Source organism: Salvelinus sp. IW2-2015, linkage group LG6.1 (assembly GCF_002910315.2).
Source record: "Salvelinus sp. IW2-2015 linkage group LG6.1, ASM291031v2, whole genome shotgun sequence".
NCBI lineage: Eukaryota > Metazoa > Chordata > Actinopteri > Salmoniformes > Salmonidae > Salvelinus > Salvelinus sp. IW2-2015.
The window spans coordinates 646,496-668,035 of NC_036845.1; the positions used below are offsets into that span (position 1 = coordinate 646,496).

The 21,540-nt window shown below is 42.3% G+C and overlaps 1 protein-coding gene and 1 long non-coding RNA gene across 2 annotated transcripts in view; one reads left to right on the forward strand and one right to left on the reverse strand.

Moving 5' to 3' along the window:
* Positions 1 to 8,218: 8,218 nt before the first annotated feature.
* uts2r3 (urotensin-2 receptor 3) lies at positions 8,219 to 10,211 on the reverse strand. The gene has a single exon (XM_023988631.2). It carries the CDS (start codon positions 10,125 to 10,127, stop codon positions 8,970 to 8,972), a length of 1,158 nt encoding a protein of 385 aa, XP_023844399.1. The 5' UTR covers positions 10,128 to 10,211; the 3' UTR covers positions 8,219 to 8,969.
* Positions 10,212 to 19,731: 9,520 nt separating this feature from the next.
* Positions 19,732 to 21,540, forward strand: part of LOC111964828 (uncharacterized) — a 29,914-nt gene continuing 28,105 nt past the window's right edge. Inside the window, exon 1 of the long non-coding RNA XR_002877444.2 lies at positions 19,732 to 20,277. This is a non-coding gene — a long non-coding RNA (uncharacterized lncRNA). The remainder of the gene's footprint in view (positions 20,278 to 21,540) is intronic.

Here is a 21,540-nt window from a genome sequence, read left to right on the forward strand (position 1 = left end):
CATGATGTTGTTATCACAAAATAGATGTGTGTTTACTGTGATTAGGGCATGGGAATATAAGAGCATCTGTTAGGCTAAATTAACAACTAGGCATGCATGGCTCACCGCATGATCCTCAAACCAAAGACTGGCCAAACTCATGTTTCTAAAAGTGAATTCAAAGGCATTGTAGAATGACTCTATAGTCTAATAAGACATTTTTCATTTCATTATTATTTAATTCTAAGTWAAAAAAATTAAGTAATTGTTTATAGCCTAAATGCAAAATATATAGGCATGTTGTTAAAGTCCTGTAGTTGAAATGCTGAGCTCTCCAGCCAGCCTGTAGCATGTCACAAATGCTTCACAATTGATTTCTTAAATGGTGGCTTTAGCTATATCACTGGACAATATTTTCGTACACATCATTGCCTTTTATAAAATTCTGTTGGCTGGGAGTCTCTGTCTACCAAAAGGGCCCAACATTGGCTGCTATTTGTATATAAAACAGTTCTCCAGAAACTCCCTAGCTACCTCACTTCTTAATTGGAAATAAAGCCACCAGACTCGCTCTCAAGACTGAATAGTTCTAGAGGTTCCTCTGGTCTCCACAGAGTTCGGGAAGATTGCCTTTAGTTATTGTGCCCTTAGCGCATGGAATGACATGCAGCCCACTTTGAGGCTTGACTCTCTGGCCTCGAAGGGTCAGGTTGGGACTTTCATGAGGAATGTGGTGAAGGAGAAATGCACTTGTTTTGATTGATGTGTAATTTTATCTGCTGCTTTTGAATTTGATTTGTTGAAATGTGAAATTGTAAATTGATTGTGTTGTTTTGATTCTGATTATGTTGATTTATTGTTCCCAGGGCAACCTTCAAAATGAGACCCTGGTCTCAATGGGTTTCCCCTAGTTAAATAAAGGTCAATTAAATAATAATAATATAGCCAAAATTATTATTTTTCTTTCTTAGGCTACCCAGCTTGCTAATTTAGAGTTAGTGTATTGTTTAATAGCCTGTTGACATTTTAGACGTCAATTGATAGTGACAGAATTACACATTACTTCAAAGTAACATTTTTGTCTCCTCGGCAATAGGTTGTAGTGCATCCTCTGAATGTCGTAGAGACAAACCAAAGATATCCCATATGCATCATAGTCACGACTTTCCCCGGCATTTTACAGTTTGTTTAAAGCATAAAGTATTGCAAACTAAAGTGTCGTTATAGATCACTGTATATAATAAGGTCCACAAAAGCTAACAAGAGGTAGGCCTATGCTTTAGCTATTTTCTTTAAAACTTCTTCGGGATCTGTGTCCCGTCCACGGAACGGTTGAGCTAACGTAGGCTAATGCGATTAGCATGAGGTTGTACGTAACAAGAACATTTCCCAGGACATAGACATATCTGATATTGTCAGAAAGCTTAAATTCTTGTTAATCTAACGGCACTGTCCAATTTACAGTAGCTATTACAGAGAGAACACCATGCGATTGTTTGAGGAGAGTGCACAATTTTTAACATAAAGTTATTAATAAACAAATTAGGCACATTTGGGCAGTCTTGACACAATATTTTGAACAGAAATGCAATGGTTCATTGGATCAGTCTAAAACTTTGCACATACACTGCTGCCATCTAGTGACCGAAATCTAAATTGCACCTGGGCTGGAATAATACATTATGGCCTTTCTCTTGCATTTCAAAGATGATGGTACAAAAAAATACAAAAAACGGATGTTTTTTTCTTTGTATTATCTTTTACCAGATCTATTGTGGTATTCTCCTACATTCCTTTCCCATTTCCACAAACTTCAAAGTGTTTCCTTTCAAATGGTAACAATAATATGCATGTCCTTGCTTCAGGGCCTGAGCTACAGGCAGTTAGATTTGGGAAAGTCATTTTAGGCGAAAATTGGYAAYAAAAGGGGCGGATCCTTTAACAAAAGTAACAATACCCTCACATACCCCCTCAACTCGAGCACTGGTTTTAACTTAACACATCAAGCCCTTTACTGACACTGAGATATTTAAGGAGTGCATGGTGACTGAAGAAATTGGCTGATAAAATCTATGGATTGTAGACTAATTTTGTCTATCAAACAGGTAGACATACCTCTTATTTCTTGAATAGGGAAGAAATAGGCTCCAACACAAAGCCCTCTTGTTGTTAGTAGCCTAAAGTCAAATTAATATCAACACTGTTTAAATTAATTAGGCCTTCTCGAATTAGCATTTCAGCACCCATCCACTGTCCATGCTGCCGCTTCATAGTAATGTAAATTATGTAAATTAGTCAAATCTGGCTTATTGTGAGGTCAATAGCTCCGACAAATAGCTTCACTATGGGCAACAAAATATTTCGTTTTCATTTAAAATAAATTATAGCTGTTGCAAGCTTAACTCCAGTCCTCCTCGTCTTCGCGCTCTCCCTCCTAAACGGAACAGAACATCAGTAGGCCTAGTCCGTGCGCACAGATATTGCTTCTTTAAAAAAAAAAAGTTTTATGTCTACATCAGCAAGAGCAGGGCAGGCCAGGGCTCATGTTTGGGATAGCCTATCCATTGCTGTGTGTAATACAGTATAGCCTAGTTTTGCACCATCCCAGCAGCACAAAACACGGGAAGGAAGTACATTTTCTTAGAAAATGCCTTCAGAAAGTATTCACACCCCTTGACTTTTTCTACATGTTGTGTTACAGCCTGTATTTAAAAAATACCCTATAATGTCAAAGTGGAATTATATTTTTCTAAATGTTTACAAATAAATMTAAATAAAAAGCTGACATGTCTTGTGCCATTAAGTTTTCAACCTCTTTGTTATGGCAAGCCTAAATAAGTTCAGGAGTAAAAATGTMCTTAACAAGTCACATAATAAGTTGCATGGAATAATAGTGTTTGACATGATTTTTGAATGACTACCTCATCTCTGTACCCCACACATACAATTATCTGTAAGGACCCTCAGTCAAACAGTGAATTTCAAACATAGATTCAACCACAAAGACCTGGGAGGTTTTCCAATGCTTCACAAAGAAGGGCACCTATTGGTAGATGGGTAAAAAAAACACACAAAAAAACAGACATTGAATATCCCTTTGAGCATGGTGAAGTTATTAATTACAGTTTGGATGGTGTATCAATACACCCAGTCACTACAAAGATACAGGTATCCTTCCTAACTCAGTTGCCAGAAAAGAAGGAAATGGCTCAGGGATTTCACCATAAGGCCAATGGTGATTTTTAAAACAGTTGCAGAGTTTAATGCCTGTGATAGGAGAAAACTGAGGATGGATCAACAACATTGTAGTTATTCCACAATACTAACCTAATTGACAGAGTAAAAAGAAGGAAGCCTGTACAGAATAAAAATATTCCWAAACATGCATCCTGTTTGCAACAAGGCACTAAAGTAATACTGCTAAAAATGTGGCTAAGCAATTAACTTTTTGTCCAGAAGGCAAAGTGTTACGTGTGGGGCAAATCTAATACAACACATTACAGAGTACCACTCTCCATATCTTCAAGCATAGTGGTGGCTGCATCATGTTATGATAATGCTTGTAATCATTAAGGAATGACAAGTTTTTTAGGATACAAAATGTACGGAATAGAGCTAAGCACAGGCAAAATCCTAGAGGAAACCCTGGTTCAGACTGCTTTCCACTATAAGGGCACAAGGCGAGACCCAGATGCCGACACGGGAGGCAGATGGTTTGAATCTTTGATATTTATTAATCAATCCAAAAGAGGAAGGCAAGAGAATGGTCGTGGACAGGTCAAAACCAGTTCAGAGTCCAGGAGGTACAGAGTGGCAGGCAGGCTCGAGGTCAGGCAGGCTCGAGGTCAGGCAGTATGGAATTCAGAAAACAGGCAAGGGTCAAAACCAGGAGGACTAGCAAAAAGAGAATAGAAGCAGGAGTACGGGAAAACACACTGGTTGACTTGAAAGACATACAAGACGAACTGGCACAGAGAGACAGGAAACACAGGGATAAATACACCAGGGAAAATAAGCGACACCTGGAGGGGTGGAGACAATCACAAGGACAGGTGAAACAGATCAGGGTGTGACATATACCACACCCTGGAAATTAATTCACCTTTCAGCAGGACAATAACCTAAAACACAATGCCAAATCTACACTGGAGTTGCTTACCAAGAAGACGGAATGTTTATCAGTGACCGATTTATAGTTTTGACTTAAATCTACTTGAAAATCTATGGCAAGACTTGAAAAGGGTTGTCTCACGATGATCAACAACCAATTTGACAGAGCTTGAAGAATATTGAAAAGAATAATGGGCAAATGTTGTACATTCCAGGTATGCAAAGCTCTTAGAGACTTACCTAGTTAGACTCACAGCTGTAATCACTGACAAAGGTTCTTCTATAAAGTATTTTCTCTGGAGTGTGAATACTTATCTAAATGAGATTTCTGTATTTAATTTTCAATAAATTTGCAAAAATTTCTAAAAACATGTTTTCACTTTGTCATAATGGGGCATTGTGTGTAGATGGGTGAAAGTAAACAATCTATTTAACCCATTTAGAATTCAGGCTGTAACACAACAAAATGTGGAATAAGTCCAGGGGTGTGAATACTTTCTGAAGGCACTGTAACTTTGCCCTGTGATTCTCAGAGCATGCTCTTCATATAGCCTATAGTATAGGGTATGGATCATTTGATTGAGACCACACTAGACGGACTCTATTGCGCGCCCAGCAGAGAATCAGGTATGAGGGGCAGCATTGGACACACATCGAGATATAATAAGCAACTAATTCTCAAACACTGAGCAATATGACATTTAATTAATTACAAATTACATGACCCTCCCCTGGACTAAATAAAACAAATATTAAACCCTCCCCTTAAAAAAGTACAACCATCCTCAATTTTCCTCCGGGTAACAATTGTGTACATTTCAACCACTCCCTTATGTCCTTGAATGCCACATGATTTGAATGGACAGAGGAAAAACATCATTCATCAGTAATGTAATATTAGACAGGCCTGTAATTAAATGTAAAACCCTACTTGATGGATCTGTGTTGACACTCAACCATTCATCTAAAGGAGAATATTTCTGAGGGACTGGGATTGAATAAAGTGTCCTTCTGTCCCTGTTTCTTTAACTCTGGAGTTAATGGTCACATCATACAGAGGACAGAACCATAGTATGGTGATATAACTGATATAAATTGATATTTCTATTATATTATTTCAATAGGATGTTATGACTAAACGTTGTATTGAATCAAATAATGAGATTATTAGAATAGTTTGGGACTAATGGAATCAGTTTTAAACATGTCAATTATTACATACAGTGCATTCAGAAAGTATTCAGACACCTTGACTTTTCCACATTTTGTTATGTTACAGCCCTTTTCTAAAATGGATTAAATAAATAAAAATCCTCTTGAATCTACATACAATACCCCATAACTACAAAGCGAAAATAGGTTTTTCGAAATGTTTGCAAATGTATTACAAATAAAAAACAAAAGTATTCAGACCCATTGCTATGAGATTCGAAATTGAGCTCCGGTGCATTCTGTTTCCATTGATCGTCCTTGAGATGTTTCTACAACTTGATTGGAGTCCACCTGTGGTAAATTCAATTGATGGGACATGATTTGGAAAGGCACGCACCTGTCTATATAAGGTCCCACAGTTGACAGTGCATGTCAGAGCAAAAACCAAGCCATGAGGTCGAAGGAATTGTCCATAGAGCTCCAAGACAGGATTCTGTCGAGGCACAGTTCTGGGGAAGGGTACCAAAAATGTCTGCAGTGTTGAAGGTCCCCAAGAACACAGTGGCCTCCATCATTCTTAAATGGAAGAAGTTTAGAGTAAGCTTAGAGTAGAGCTGGCCGTCTAGCCAAACTGAGCAATCTGGGGAGAAGGGCCTTGGTCAGGGAGGTGACCAAGAACCCAATGGTCCCTCTGACAGAGCTCCAGAGTTCCTCTGTGGAGATGGAGAACCTTCCAGAAGGACAACCATCTCTGCAGCATCCACCAATCAGGCCTTTATGGTAGAGTGGCCAGAAGGAAGCCACTCCTCAGTAAAAGGCACATGACAGCCCACTTGGAGTTTGCCAAAAGGCCTAAAGACTCAGACCATGAGTCACCTGGGCTGATGAAACCAAGGAATTGAACTCTTTGGCCTGAATGCTTAGCGTCACATCTGGAGGAAACCTGGCACCATCCCTACGATGAAGCATGGTGGTGGCAGCATCATGCTTTGGGGGTGTTTTTCAGTGGCAGGAACTGGGAGACTAGTCAGGATCGAGGAAAAGATTAACGGAGCAAAGTACAGAGAGATCCTTGATGAAAACCTGCTCCAGAGCACTCAGGACCTCAGACTGGGGCGAAGGTTCACCTTCCAACAGGACAGCGACCCTAAGCACACAGCCAAGAAAACGCTGGAGTGGCTTTGGGACAAGTCTCTGAATGTCCTTGAGTGGCCCAGCCAGAGACCGGACTTGAACCCGATCCAACATCTCTGGAGAGACCTGACAATAGCTGTGCAGCGACACTCCTCATCCAACCTGACAGAGCTTGAGAGGATCTGCAGAAAATAATGTAAGAAACTACCCAAATACAGGTGTGCCAAGCTTTTAGCGTCATACCCAAGAAGACTCGAGGCTGTAATCTCTTCCAAAGGTGCTTCAACAAAGTACTGAGTAAAGAGTCTGAATACTTATGTAAATGTGATATTTCTTTTTTTTTTTAATAAATTGGCAAAAATGTATAATTTATTTTTTTTGCTTTGTCATTATGGGGTATTGTGTGTAGATTGATGAAGATTTTAACATTTATCAATTTTAGAATAAGGCTGTAACGTAACAAATGTGTAAAAAGTCAAGGGGTCTGAATCATTTCCGAATGCACTGTATATTTAAAAGGTATGCTACATGGTATCTCTATATACTTTAGTTTGATTACCTCCATTTTTCTAGCCCTGCAATGTCACGTTGGTATGAAGAGATTTGGGAGACAGGTGCAGGAATGCGTAATAGGGTTTTATATTAAGCCCAAATTACGGCGTGCCGTGTAAGGGCACCGGGACAAAGACCAAACAAATACGTAACAAAAACACAGGGTTGAAACTTCCGCAGCTGCAAATGGGCCGCCCGACGTCGCCATAACGGGTCCGTCCGACGACGCGACTTCAGCAGCCACAACTGGACCATCCGACGCAGCCACAACTGGTCCGTCCGACGCTACTGGTCCATCCGACGCCGCCGCAACTTCGACAGCGGCAACTGGCCTGTCTGACGACGACGCAACTTCGGCAGCTGCATAGAGTCCTGAACGATCCGCACTGCGTTCCTGTGATCGTCCTCGAGGCCAGTGTCATTGCGCTGCTGGTGCAGCACGTCGGGGGGGTGTTACTGTCACGGATCCCTCCGGAACTTTCATTACACACACCTGTCCCCTATTCCCACTGATTAGTAGCGTGACATGCGTCAACAAGTCCATTGTTCTTCTCCCCTCTCTTAAATGCACCCACGCAATACTTCTAAACAAACTCCTTCACATATGTACACCTCCACCACCCAGCCCCCTATCCCCCCCACCCAGCCCCCTATCCCCCCCACCCAGCCCCCTATCCCCCCCACCCAGTCCCCTATCCCCCCCACCCAGCCCCCTATCCCCCCAACCTCACTCCTCTCTGTCAAACAACAATATTTGCTCATCTGCATCAAAGAGCCACAGGGTTTTGTTGGGTGTACAGTACAGTCAGTGTTTGAGTCAGACACAGACAGACACGCTGTTGCTACAAGGAGACACAGAGAGAGAGGCTGCCCAACGAACACACACAGGGAAGGGGAAGACCTGAGAGACTTACAGACACGCTGACACAGACACACAAATAAAAGTATGAGTGCAAACTCAAATCCAGGGATTTTTCCACTCAGCACTTTCTTCTTGGCCTGTCCTTCTCTGCTTTTTTCTCTCTTTTTCTGTCGCTCCTTCTTCTCGCCTTCTGTTCCCCTCCTTCCCTCTACATCTCTTTGCTCACTCTCTCTGGCCGTCCCTCTTTTTCTCACTGTCTCTCTCTCTCTGGCCATCCCTCTTTCTCTCCCCTCGTCTGCTATTGTCATAAATACCATAAAACCGTGGGTATGAGATCTGTGTTTTCAGTTATGTTGTGTCCTTTTCTGAGGGGTCAGGAGGAACACATCCTCTCCTCTAGGGAACAAAAAACCTGTGACATAGACTCTAGTATATAAAGCATGTTTTTATTTGATATATTATATCATATTATACACACCAAACTGGATATAAATACAGGCGTCATCGTCACCATGCAAAGCATTGCAGAGTTCATTACAAATAAAAGTCCAAACCCAACATGCAGGTATTGCTAATAAAAAAAGTTCTGACTTTAGGGGTGCATATCAAACTTTAAGGGTCCATGAAACGAGGTCCTCTCTACCCCATCAAACATCATTCTCTGTGTCAATAAACAATTTTTTAAAGAAAAATCTCCAAATATGTCATGGCCAGTGACAATCAGTTGCTGTTCAAAAGCAAAACATTTTCTTTGATGGCATTCCAGACTGATAGAAGTGTGTCATTTTACTGGAAATGCGCGGGTCCACTAAAGCCACTAAATGATAACATAACACACAAKCGCTGCTTCCCTGTTGTRAMACTCCKCTCATGGCCCGTATGTGGATYTATTTTTGTGAATTCATACAATCAATGAGATATTTCTCAAGTTTTGAAGCTTTGGTATTTTCGCTCAGCCCGTCACATTTTTAATCTCCAAATAGGAAATATGGTCCAGTCACAAACGTGCATACAAAGTGCTGTCTTTGGTATAGTCCTTATGGAGTAACAATCACACAGTGAAATGCCCTTTGATATTTCAGGGGGAGACGGGGGTGTTTGAATCGGACAGTTTGTAAGCAGCCCCCCACCAGCCCCCAGAGCAGTCTATTATACCGGACTGTCTGTGTTGTCACGAACACTACTGCGGACTGCTCTTGCGGCAGAGCWGATTCGCTGACGTCMGTGRCTGCCTGTTCCTCCGTRGTTTCCCCCCTGTGAGCAGCGTGTAGAAGAATGGGTTCACGCAAGAGTTCCCGTACGTCAGCCCCGTTAGGATCCGGTTCACCGTCACCTGGGTACCCACCGGTACTGTCCMCAGCATGTCGGGCCGGTATAGCGGCAGCAGCTGCCACACCCAGAAGGGCAAGAAACAGGCCCAYAAMGCCAGAACTATCCCCAGGATGAGGAGCAGGACCTTGGGCCTTGGGGCRCGCGGAGGGTAGGACYTGCTACCCCCACTACCACTGMCCCAGGGCCGGGTCTGGGACACCCAGTAGAGACGGCCCAGAGTAGCATACAGKGCCCCGATGGCCAGRCCCGGCCCTATCATACTGGTACAGAACAGCACGCTCATATACACTTTGGAGCTCTGCTCGTCCCAGGCAGGGACACACAGCTGTCCGTCGTCTCCGTCCTCCAGGTGGAGGGTGATCATCATGGGCAGGCTGAGGGCCACCGCCAGGCCCCAGGCTAGYCCCACACGGAGCAGCCCAGAGGAGGGGGAGGACGAGGTGGCCAGGGGGTTGGCCACAGCCCGATAGCGGTCCAGACTCATGGCGGTGAGGGTGTAGATMGAGGCYTGCAGYGTGATCAGGTCCAGGCTGAAGAGGAGGCGACAGCCCAGCTCCCCAAACGCCCAGTCAGCCGCCAGGCTGTCGTACACGATGAAGGGAGCGGTGAAGAGGTAGAGGAGGTCCGCCAGAGCTAGACTCAGCACCTGGAGATGGAGGGAGGTGGAGGAAGAGGAGGAGGAGGTGGGAGAGGAGGAAGGGGAGAGGGAGGGGGGAGAGGAGGAGAGGCAGGATGGTAACGGTACTCCTCTCCCTCCTAAACAGTTGCTAGAACATCCTCGCCTCCTTCTGCCTCTCCTGCGTCTGATGAGGAGACCCATGGTGTAGAGGTTCCCCCCAATGCCCAGGAGAGCCAGGAGGGACAGGAGGGAGCAGAAGAGAGCGGTTGAGGCCAGGCTGGGGGAAGGAGAGATGTATGGAGAGGCGGAGGGGAAGGAGGAGTTGGGGATGAAGGGGGAGGTGTATAATGGAGAAGGTGAGGGAGGCAGGGAGCTAGAGAAATCCATACTTTTTAGTTGAGACTTCTGAAATGGTGGTGGTGTGGAGGTTAGCTGGGTTTATATAAATGTCAGAGGGAGAGGAACTATTATTTTGATTCCACTTGGCTGGATGGGAGGGTTTTGGTGGTGGACAATGGTAAGAGTGTAGGGGGGGTAGACATAAGAGATGGGGAGCATGGTTGAGAAAGGGAAACGGGAGAGGAGAAAGTTATATGTATTAGCATTGAAACACAGAAAATGGCCTTCTGAAAAGCATCTACAGCATTTAKTGATTTGCCACACAACTGTATTCTGCCTCTTTTTGGCCATTTTGTTTTTGGCATATGGATTAATGTTCTGTCAATGTATTGTATTTGTGTAGTAGTCCCAGTAACAGAGGCAATTTAGAAAGGCATCATCATAGAAGTCGTTGTATTGGCAAAGCTTCAATTCTAGATACGTTTATAGTGCTTTTTTCACACTGGCTTTTCTGTGTAGGGGTGTAGAGACAATTGTAGGTCATACATTTACTGATGAACCCCCTGCACTCCTGTTAAGGTCGCACCGCTGGTTGTGGGCAACAATTTCATGGCACGAAACGAAATGTGGAACCGACACATACAAATGTTCACCGCGCGCCTCATGAAGTTGAACATGAGGCAAGCAAGCTGACGCGTTTTTCGGCCCTTTCCAGATTTATGTCTGCGCACCGGGGGCACGAGAATGCAGAGACTCCGGCGTCAAGCTGTCACCACATTTTTAACTTAACAGAACATATTCTTCACCAGTTTATGAAATTCCATCGGCTTGCTACACCGCTGTGGCTGGGGATAGGAAGAGCAAGGCAGGAGACAGAGAGAACCCATGCTGTAGGCAATAAAATATCATGTTTAGTTTAACAATCGGTGATTTATTAGGGCATAAAATGAGGTTTGAAACCCACTGTTTCATTAAACAAAACATTGCGATATCTACATTAGGCTAATGATAATAAGTTAATAATGGTTATAAACACACAAGTATAGACTTGTTTGCAACGTGGTTTCCTATAGGCGAATCCAAATAACCTATCCAACCTAACTTATAGCTCTCGTGTAGTGGTAATTGCAGTGATTGTAATTGTACGCGGTAACGTCAAAGCAGATCGAGGGGGTAAAACTAGAGTGCAGAAAAAAAGCTTATGACACATGTTGCCTCCGCCAGTACCGGGGTTAAGAGCTACTGTTGAACTGTGGAGGGCCTGCCGAACTCCCGCCGTGGCCCCACCAGGTTTAACGTGTCCCTTAAAATAACATCTCTGTTAATATCTCTAACAAATGGACATTTAATTCAGACGGTTGCATTTTTATTGGAGGTTTCTTTCCTTAGATTGTTACTTAGATATTTCATATTTTAGCCTAATTTTGTTTTCTAAAAATATCAGGCCAAGGCTACCACATCATAATCTAAAACGAATAGGCTATGCCTTCTAATTGTAGGTGACAGGTATTATTTTGTGAAAATATTTGTGCAAGCTCCAAATATAACATTTTGTCAGAGAATATAAATTACGTTTGAATTTAATACAAATTTTGACAAACAGGCCAATGCCTACGGTAAACACAGTGACATAAACATATCTGAAAAGACTGACTGAAGAGTAGAGTAGGCCTAATGATGACTTGTTAATTATTGATAATAATAATTTAGGCTAAATGGTCAGATGAATAGGTAGCGTATCCACCCACCATTAGACAATTCTTCCACAGAAGTGGATATCCAAGACCAGAGCTCTTTATTACAGACTGCTCTAGCCAAGACAACAAATACACATTTTTGAAGTAGGCTATATAATCTGTTGAGTTGTCTTTACCTTATTCAATCCAATTCCGTTAGTTGCAAATAACATCATCATCCATTTAATTTGTCTGAACGTCCGATTCAGTTTCCATTCAAAAATCCACAGAGGCCTATAGTTGGTCCAGTTTTTGTCTATAGAAAAAATAGATATCCTCAATTCTTTATTATTCGTTGTCAGACAGGTGATGGTTGATGGATCTAAAGCTGTTCCTCCTAACTTTGTGCCTCGCTATGCTATGTTTCCTCTCCTCTCCCTCCTCATAGTGTGGCCCTCGCCCCCGCGGCCCAGTCTACGAGTCCACGGGAGGGGGAAGGAGGAGAAACAGACGCGCGCACAGCGTAGATGGAGAGAATGATAGGGAGAGAGAGAGAGAGGTCTTTCACTTCATTGGTGGCACATAGAGTTCCATATTTTGGCTGAACATTTGTTGTGGTTTGTTTTATTTATTATATTGGACATCTGGTTATATTAGTCAGTTATTAAAGGTCGTGGTTAAAGTAACTATTATAGCTGTCATTCATGCAGCCTATAATCAAGTCCTTACAGTAAATGGTTATTGTCAAATGGTGAAAGTTTGGACACTCTTCAAGCTTCCCTAATGCATATCTAGATAATATTTATTCTATTCTAAATTGAAATAATGAATCCATTTGGAAATGTAACATTGCTTGCTTGAATGAGTGTGTCTTTCAATACTTTAGGTTCATATGAAGTGTTCTGTATTTACAGCCTAACATAACATTTCATATTATGGTAAAAATAATGGGCTCCTTTACACTTGAATTGGGCTTTCTTGTGTTACTATGTGCGTTTTCAGATTAGTTGTATTTGCTGTAAAGAAAAGGTGAGGGTTGAACAGTGTTGTTGCACGATCATGCATGTGAAAATTCAATATTTTGATATAATAGGTTCAATATTTTTGAGCCAGGTCCTGAAAAAAATTCCCCACAAAATTCAAGCATTTGACCATAAATGGTATCTCAGAATCAGACTGCAGTACATTGCAGATGCCAATGAGTCAGGGATGTATTACCATGATGTCTAAATGTTAAAAGTCCTCCATAAAGTATATCATTATAGATTTATATCAGCTGGATGCTTTGGTCTCAGCTGTGATTCCAAGAGGAGGAAAAGCTGGGGATCTGGCATTCTGATGAGATGACTCAGCAAAAAGATTACTTTTGGAGGGTAAAAATAATACCAACCTTTCAATTAAGAGATCAAGAACATCCCTTTTAAAGTCAAATACATATTTATCTTACGAACCCTTTACTGAAATAAAAAGCTATTTTATTTTATATAGGATGTTATATTACTACAAATACTTAAATGTCCCATAGGGCGGCGCACAATTGGCCCTGCGTCGCCCGGGTTAAGGGAGTGTTTGGCCGGGGTAGACCGTCATTGTAAAATAAGAATTTGTTCTTAACTGACTTGCCTAGTTAAATAAAGGTTAAATAAAATGTATTTAAAAAATACAGTATCTGGCTTCCTCATAGCCTAGGCCAAGATATACTAATGCTATTCACTGTGAATCAGTAAATCACTTTGAAATTAATTATGCAATATTTATCCTGCCAGTGCAATAAACAGTAGGCTTAATTACTTTATAACAACATAACACAAAAATTAACAACACAAGAACAAAACCAATGTTGAGTACACTAGACTAGAGTACAATACATATTGTACAAACATTGTTGCTATGAATGAACTCAATTGTACATTCTTCATTACAGACATTACGTTACTAGGGTTTACTGAACATGCACCTTCCAGTAAGAATCACGATGACGATCACGATTTCTTCAATTACAAAGTCAATCACTCAATTGGGACTGATTAAGATAAGGTAAAGGGCGGCAGAGTTGGGCGAGTAACGGAAAGATTCCTGGTTCGAATCACAGTGCCAACCAGGTGGTGAAATTATGTGGATATGCCCTTCAGCAAGGCACTTAACCCTAATTGCTGAACCAGATGCTCTGGATAAGAGCATCTGCTAAATGATAACATTTTTAAAATGTAACTTTATCGACTCCAAAAGGAATCAATCCTCAATTGCACCAGACAGAACTACAATCAGCAACGTTCTGCCGCAACATACTGTATATTGAATAAGTAGCTAGATTACACATACACACTGGTCTTGATATGCGTGTTAGTTCTAGTATCTTCCAGGAAAAATATGAGGCTCTCCAGTGAAACAGACCAGGAGGCAGACGTGCTGACACACCAGTGAGACGTCGTTAATTTCTGTCATTTCGGGGAGCGCTGCAATAACTAACGCACTTCAACTTTGTCCCAATGTCAATGTCAATACCACACACACACACACACACACACACACACACACACAGACACACACACACACACACAGAGAGAGCTTTATATGGTGGTGGGAAGTCTGAATTACAGTAAGGCAGCCAGTGCCTCTAACAACATATTTCCATGTCAGAAACAAGTTTAAATAGCAATGATTTGGTCATTAAGCATAGAAGAAACTTCTAACTCACATTCAGGCTTGTGCGCGGGAATTGAAACCACCATCTTGTTCTGCCAGCACCACTATGCCCCTAGCAACTCAGCCACATTGACCTGGTTGTGTGTGGTACTTATTGAGTATTAACCTGTGCACTGTACGCCTCTTAGCATGATTACTGTATGGGATACCAATGCTGAGGTCTGGTCTTGATGTCCCATACATGTGTTAGCAAGAGAACACAAGACAGACTGAGACAGGTCGTAAAGACGAGAAGTAGAGAGAGGGAGGGTGGGGGGACATACCTAGCCCCGCAGGGTGTGAGGAATTTGAACAAATACCTGGCACGGCATCGCCAAAGAAGGAAGGAGGGGTTAGGGGCGAGGAGGGGGCACGAGGGAGAGGGGCTAGGGGCGGGAGAAGCTGGGGGAGAGGGGCTAGGGGCGGACGAACTGGAGGGAGAAGGGGCTAGGGGGGGAGAACTGGAGGGAGAGGGGCTAGGTGGGGAATATATCCTTGAGGCAGCTGTTCACAGTGGTACTACGCTGTCATGACCGCATGATAACGACAACAGACATTATATTTCAGGTATTTCATGACAGCCAACAGTCATCGTATTGTTTCTGATGTAAGTCAAGTGTGTGTCCTGATGTATGTAATGTCATCAGTGTTTGTAGCCAGATGTAAGTCGGTGTGTGGTCCTGATGGTATGTAATTCATCCAAGTGTTGTGTAGACAGATGTAAGTCAGGTGTGTGTCTGATGTATTAATTCATCCAGTGTTGTGTATGCCAGATGTCGAGTCAGGTGTGTGTCTGCATCGTATGTTCATCCAGTGTTGTGTACGCCCAGATGTTAATGTTACGTGTGTTGTGTCATGATGTGATGTAATTCATCCAGTGTGTGTGTAATGCAGTATTGTAAGTCAGGTGTGTGTCTCTGATGAATTGTATTCCACGTTGTGTGTGTAAAGCCAGATGTATAGAAGTCAAAGGTAGTGGTAGGTCTTGTATGTAAATTCATGCCAAGTCTTGTGTAGTTACGCACCGAAGTGTAATCCAGGTGTGGTCGATGTATGTTTCACCATGTTGTATGGTAAGTCAGACGTGTGTGTTGATGTATGATGTATCAACCGTCAATCTCAGTGTTCGTGGTAGCAGATGTAAGTCAGGTGTGTGTCTGATGTAATTCAATGGCAGTGTGTGTTCGGTGTAAGAAGATGTGTGTTGAATGTGCCGTATCATCGTGTATGTGTAAGTAGTAAGTATTTTCGATGTACAGTATCATGTGCCATCTGTTTGATAAGAGTGAGGAGATGTAAGTCAGGCTGTGCTCCTGATGGTATGTAATTCATAAGGTGTGCCATTGTTGTATGTAGAGCTAAGATGTTGAGTTACAGGCGTGTGTGGTCTGATGTTAGAATATGCATTCCAGCTGTTGTGTAGGCTCAGCTTAGACCGTCAAGGTGGTGTGTCTGATGTAATTCATCCAGTGTCTGTGTAGCCAAGCAGATGGTAAGCTCAGAAGTGTGTGTCTGATATGTACTTTCATTCCGCAATGGCGCACCAGTGGTTGTGTGTAGCGCAGAGTGTGAAGGTCAATGGGTGTGTGCTCTGTAAAATGTATGTTGTCTCAATAGTTGTGTGTAGCCAATGTAGTCTAGGGTGTTTGTCTGATGTAATTCATTCACCATTGTTGTTGTAGACTAAGATGTAAGTGCAGTGTGTGTCTGTTATGTAATTCAATTCCAGTGTTGTGTTAGACCAGATGTAAGTCGTCGAATGTGGTGTCTATGTATGTCAATCATGTTCGAGGAGCCATGACAGTCAAGTGTGTGTCACCAGCTAATTTCCATTGTGTGTTGGGTCAGGACAGTGTTAAAAGCTAGGTGTGTGTCTGATGTATTATCGATACCCAGTGTTGTGTAGGCAAGATGTAAGTAATCAGGTGGTGGTGTCTGATTATTGTAGTTCATTCTCGCCAGGTGTTGTTGTAGTTAGTCTATGGATGTAAGTCAGTCGTGTGTCTGATGTAATTCATCCAGCGTGTTGTGTAGGCAGCATGTAAGTCAGGTGTGTGTCTGAATGTAATTCATCAGTGTGTGTGGTAGGCAAATGGTTAAGTCACGGTGTGTGTCTGATGTATGTAATTCATCCATTGTGTGTTTGTAGGCAGTGTAAGTCAGGTGTGTGGATGATCGTATTGTAATTCATTCCAAGTGTTGTCGTAGCCCAGATGTAAGTAGGTGTAAGCTCTTCATTGAACCCACAATCCTTCTGTCGTTGTCTTTGTGGCTACTGCTGAGAGTTCCAGAGGTTCAACTGAGCTTGAAATCACACACACAACCTCTCCTTGGAAAACAGGTTTTTTATTTTCTTATATCACATCTGTGAGCGGTAGTTACAAGGGAAGTAATTCAGTAGCCTGCTCATGACCAAGAATTAAAATACACCAAATAATAACTCCGGTTTTCGTGCTGTCCTTTGCGCTATACCTTCATTATGTTAAGTTAATTTTTCTGTTTCTCTCAACGACTGACTGACAAAGTTGGGCCCACTGGTTGGCCAGCTTCCCATACTAATAATTAAAATGGGGGACATCGTTTTTCTGTCGTGAACAAACGGTTGTTCCCTTCGGCTGCATTAGCCAGTGCTCGGATGATTATTGATCCCCCTCCGGCCACACAGGCCCTATGTAAAGGACTCTAAACAGATGTTTCACTTTCAACTTAATCCACAGAGCAGGTTGTTTTGGTTTTATGTGTTGTCATTTACCAGCACAACAGATGCCGATATTTCTTTCAGCGGTCTGGCCTCTGCCAATCGGTCTAGATCTTTATGGCACGGAAGAGTTACCTCCATACTGGTAGTCGTTTTTCGCCGTCCTCAATTGCTACTGTCATTTAGTCAAGTCAACAGTGATGGTTGGCCGTCTCTGAGGGAAGGTTGACAGCAGTATTGGACGTTTGACTGCAGCCTCGCAAATCGATGTTTGTGTCTTTTGGACGAACATCATATATAGCAGTGAGTTTGTGAGATCGTGTTGGATGTGGCTTCCCACAGGAGTCATATGAACTGCTAATGGCTGCTCTAAGGGAGGAACAGTTTAACCTGCGCCTCTGAATCACTTATATATGACGTTTCTAGTSTCTTTTGACAGGCAGTGAAGTCTGGAGAACCTCAAAGCCACAGATTGAACCAAGATGGTCTCTCCTCCTCCTCCTGAATCCTGGAGCATTTGATTTGGACATTCTGTGACCATGACAAAATCTAGAAACTGTTACTGGGCCTGAATCTCTTTGTCCCAGATCAGAATTTTAGTGAGCCCATGTGGAATGTTATCTCTGCAGCCAAGGTCTTACTGCAGAGGAGGGAGATGGTCCCCATCACTGTGATGAGCAGATCAGTGGAACTATTGGACATATCCGTCTTGTCTTCTTTCTCCCAGATGCTGAGACGGTTATAAAGCATTTATTCAATGTAACTGTAGTTTAACTATCTATTATGATCATTTTAATGTAATAGTTATGTAATAATAATAGTATTGGTGTAGGATGCAATATATTTAGTGTCAAATCACTTGACAATCACAAAAAAGAAACCCTTATACTCTGAAACAAGCCCAGAGAGGAAAGCTACATGAAATGATCAAATAAATTGCATTTTCTCCCAAGGCAGAGGGAAATAGTGCTTAGATTCCCTGTTGGGTAGTTTATACTATCATGCATGATCTAAATCCCAAACCTCGACCTCCCGAGTGGCGCAGCGGTCTAAGGCACTGCATCGCAGTGCTTGAGGCGTCACTACAGACCCGGGTTCGATCCCAGGCTGTGTTGCAGCCGGCCACCTCTCCCGAGTCCGTACGGGAGATGCAGAGATGGGACAGGACTGTAACTACCAATTGGGGAGGAAAAGGGGGAAAAAATTAAATATAAGCCCAAAACTCCTTTGTTGCTGCAAGCACTTTGGTGATGATTGCAAAAATGGCTGACATCTGCTCTCTGGTGGTTATGTGTTGCTAAAGCACCCTCCCTCTACTCTACCCATAGAAACACCCTATAAAAAAGCATAGCCTGCCCTTGGGCTGGAAATGCCAATTACACATCTTTAGGGGAAGCATGTTCTGAATGATGGGATGTATATTTTAATTAAACCCGGCGCGTAGGTACGGGTGGGCCTAGGTGGGTGCAGGCCCACCTGCTGGGAGACAGGCCCACCCAATCAGATTGAGATGAAAAAATTAAAGGATGGTGTTTACTTGTCAGTGTTCCAAAAGGGACATTCTTTGTCTTTTAACTTAAACATGCAAATGCCATCAGATAGAATTCATAGCAAGCAGTGCACTGGGTTAGTCATATTTGATGAACTGTAATGACGTTCACTCTCACAGTATGGGTTGCCAAAAATAACTAACTGAAAGCCACAACCCCAATATGCCACAAATATGACTGCATTGAAGCATATGTCACTGTGCTTCTATGGCTATATGCACCATGCCACTGCCTATGTCATTTGTTTATTTAGCAAACAAGACAGCTCATAACCCAGTGCCTTTATCACAGTTAACACATCTAAACATTTTGGGGGGGGCACCCACCACCTAATTTCTGTCTATGCCACTGAATTGAACTGTTTCATAAAACCATGCCTCCCTTCTCTCTCTCTTTGCTGTGCTGATCATGAACTTTCACATTCAAAAGCTGTTAGAGGCAATAATGAAGTATTTCTTCCATCTCTTTCTCTCTTGCTCTCCTCTCTCTCTCATGACATGTACACTCTCTCTCTCTCCTCTATCTTTCCCGCTCCCCTTCTCTCCCTCCCATGTACACATTTCTCTCTCTCTCTATTTCTCTRTCTCGCTGCCTGGAGAGAATTTTCCATCYATCAATTACAATCAGTGTACCTTTCTCACACTATGCAAGGACAGACGGCTAGATGGACCAGTAGCATAACGGTACAAAACCACAGCTAATSTATTGAATCACTGGTAGGRCTATTAATCCTTCATATCTAATTCGCARAGTGACGTGATCATTTACTCCTTATTATGATTGTACACTATGTGATTCATTTGCTAACTTTAGCCAGAGAAAAGTGAATGCTTTATTGCCCGGCGTCATGATATGACATCCTTGGTTTCAGCCCCTAACCTCCTTTCCATCACCTTCCGGTGCGCTGCTGGCTGTCTGATCCTATTTGCATTAGATGACAGAGGCTATGATATGACGTCATAGGTCACGCCTTGGTGAATTTGACCGAGATTAAAACAGATTAAGTATTAGTAAACACACACACAGAGCCTACACATACATACACACAAGCCTCCTGCACAATTACCTTTTATTTGCATGACAAACATTTACATTATTAATGACACCAGAAATGAAGGTAACAATATATGTTTTTCCTGCTGAGCAACCTACCCATTTCGCAATGCCTTTTGCTTTTGCSCATTGACGTTGTATGACCAATATTCTCCACTTTACATTTAAACTTTAGACAATAAAATCATATGCAGAATGTATTKGTTTTACTGTCACACCATTAGTTTWACTGTCACAACACCACACATGTAYGGGATATTTGAAGTAGCCAGTTGTTACTGGAGAGAGCGAGGGAGAAGGAGCCAGTCAGAGCGCACMACGAGACGTGGCCGGTAGCAGTCAGTCAACGAGGGTAATATCCCGGTGCGAGCCAGCGCACGGGCATACAGAGCGAGAGGAGGGRACCCGTCCCGGACACTTTACAGTAGGCTGGCTACCTCCTGTGTTACAAATTCATATARGAAGAAAAGCAATCAGGTGGTCCTGAATGGAAATMTGCAGAATTTCTTTACAACTACAAAAAGGCGAATAAAACGGTGAGTGATAATTGTTTTGCATTAAATAAGTTGCCAAAATACACATTTTTGTATTGGACAAATTTGATCATAATACTCTTGCTGTTTTAACCGATATAACTGTTTTGAAATTTGCGCACAYGCTTCCATAAATGGTAGCATCATGGACATTAGACATAACCTGCTGTTGTTCATAGTTGACAAACCACAAACATATATGATATTGTTTATGTCGCAGTGGAATAATGTCTGTTTACASTGTTTTAAAGTGCTCTGTTAGAGACATGCAGATAGTAGACACTTGAAAATGCCTTGCCTCTTAATTATTTGACAATTGTTTTGTACAGTGTTTTACATTGTAAATCTGTCCATTTCCATATTGGGCAGGTGTTTACTTCAGAGGAAGCAACTATTAACAGCCTCCTCTGTTTTGTATTTGGTGTATTTTTAGTTGGCAACATGTTATTAATAGTCATCTGTTTTGATCGGGATCCTCACTAGAATAGTGGGAACATATTGTCCAAAGGGATTTGGTGGAACTGTCCTTCAAAGTGACAGATTTCCACCCCACTGTAGACATATCTGTACATTGTATACTGATAGGTTAAAGGAAAAGGGAAASAAAGGCCTGTATTGCTGTGTTTTCGTGGCTGATTATTTTGGYTAATGGAAAAACATTCCTAAAAAAAATGGWAGTATTGGGAARCACAGGCGTTGTATAATTTGACAGGGTTGWGACSTCTGTCTGTGACTAGGCTGTTGGGAAGAACCTTACTTTATTCTTGTTTAGTTACTTAAAACATAATTGAAGGTCAGAACTGTATTACCTACTCTTACTGTAGTTCAACCAATCAGAATTTGTATGATGATAATGCTGAAATCGTCACCATTTTCATCATCTTAAGTTATGTTGTTATCTGTGTGTGGTTATCTGTGTGTGGTTCCCTGGGCCATGTGAGCCAGTGTTTGGCAGCTCTGTGAGAGGGAGCGCTGTATTTGAACTCGTGGCCAAGGATTACCCCTCTACCATTCACTCTGTCCATTGAAGCTAGGGATATAGTGAGAGGTCAGAGAGATGGAAAGGGGAGGAGGGTGAGAAAAATATATAGTTTCACAGACTGACACGCCTCCTTGCGTGCCAACTCTCTCTCGGTCATTATCAGATGATTGTGTTCTGTGAAGCACAGCGAGAGATGAGGAATTACAGAGAGAAAGAAAAGGACACAGAGAGAGAGGAGGAATTACAGAGAGAAAGAAAAGGACACAGAGAGAGAGAGAGAGAGA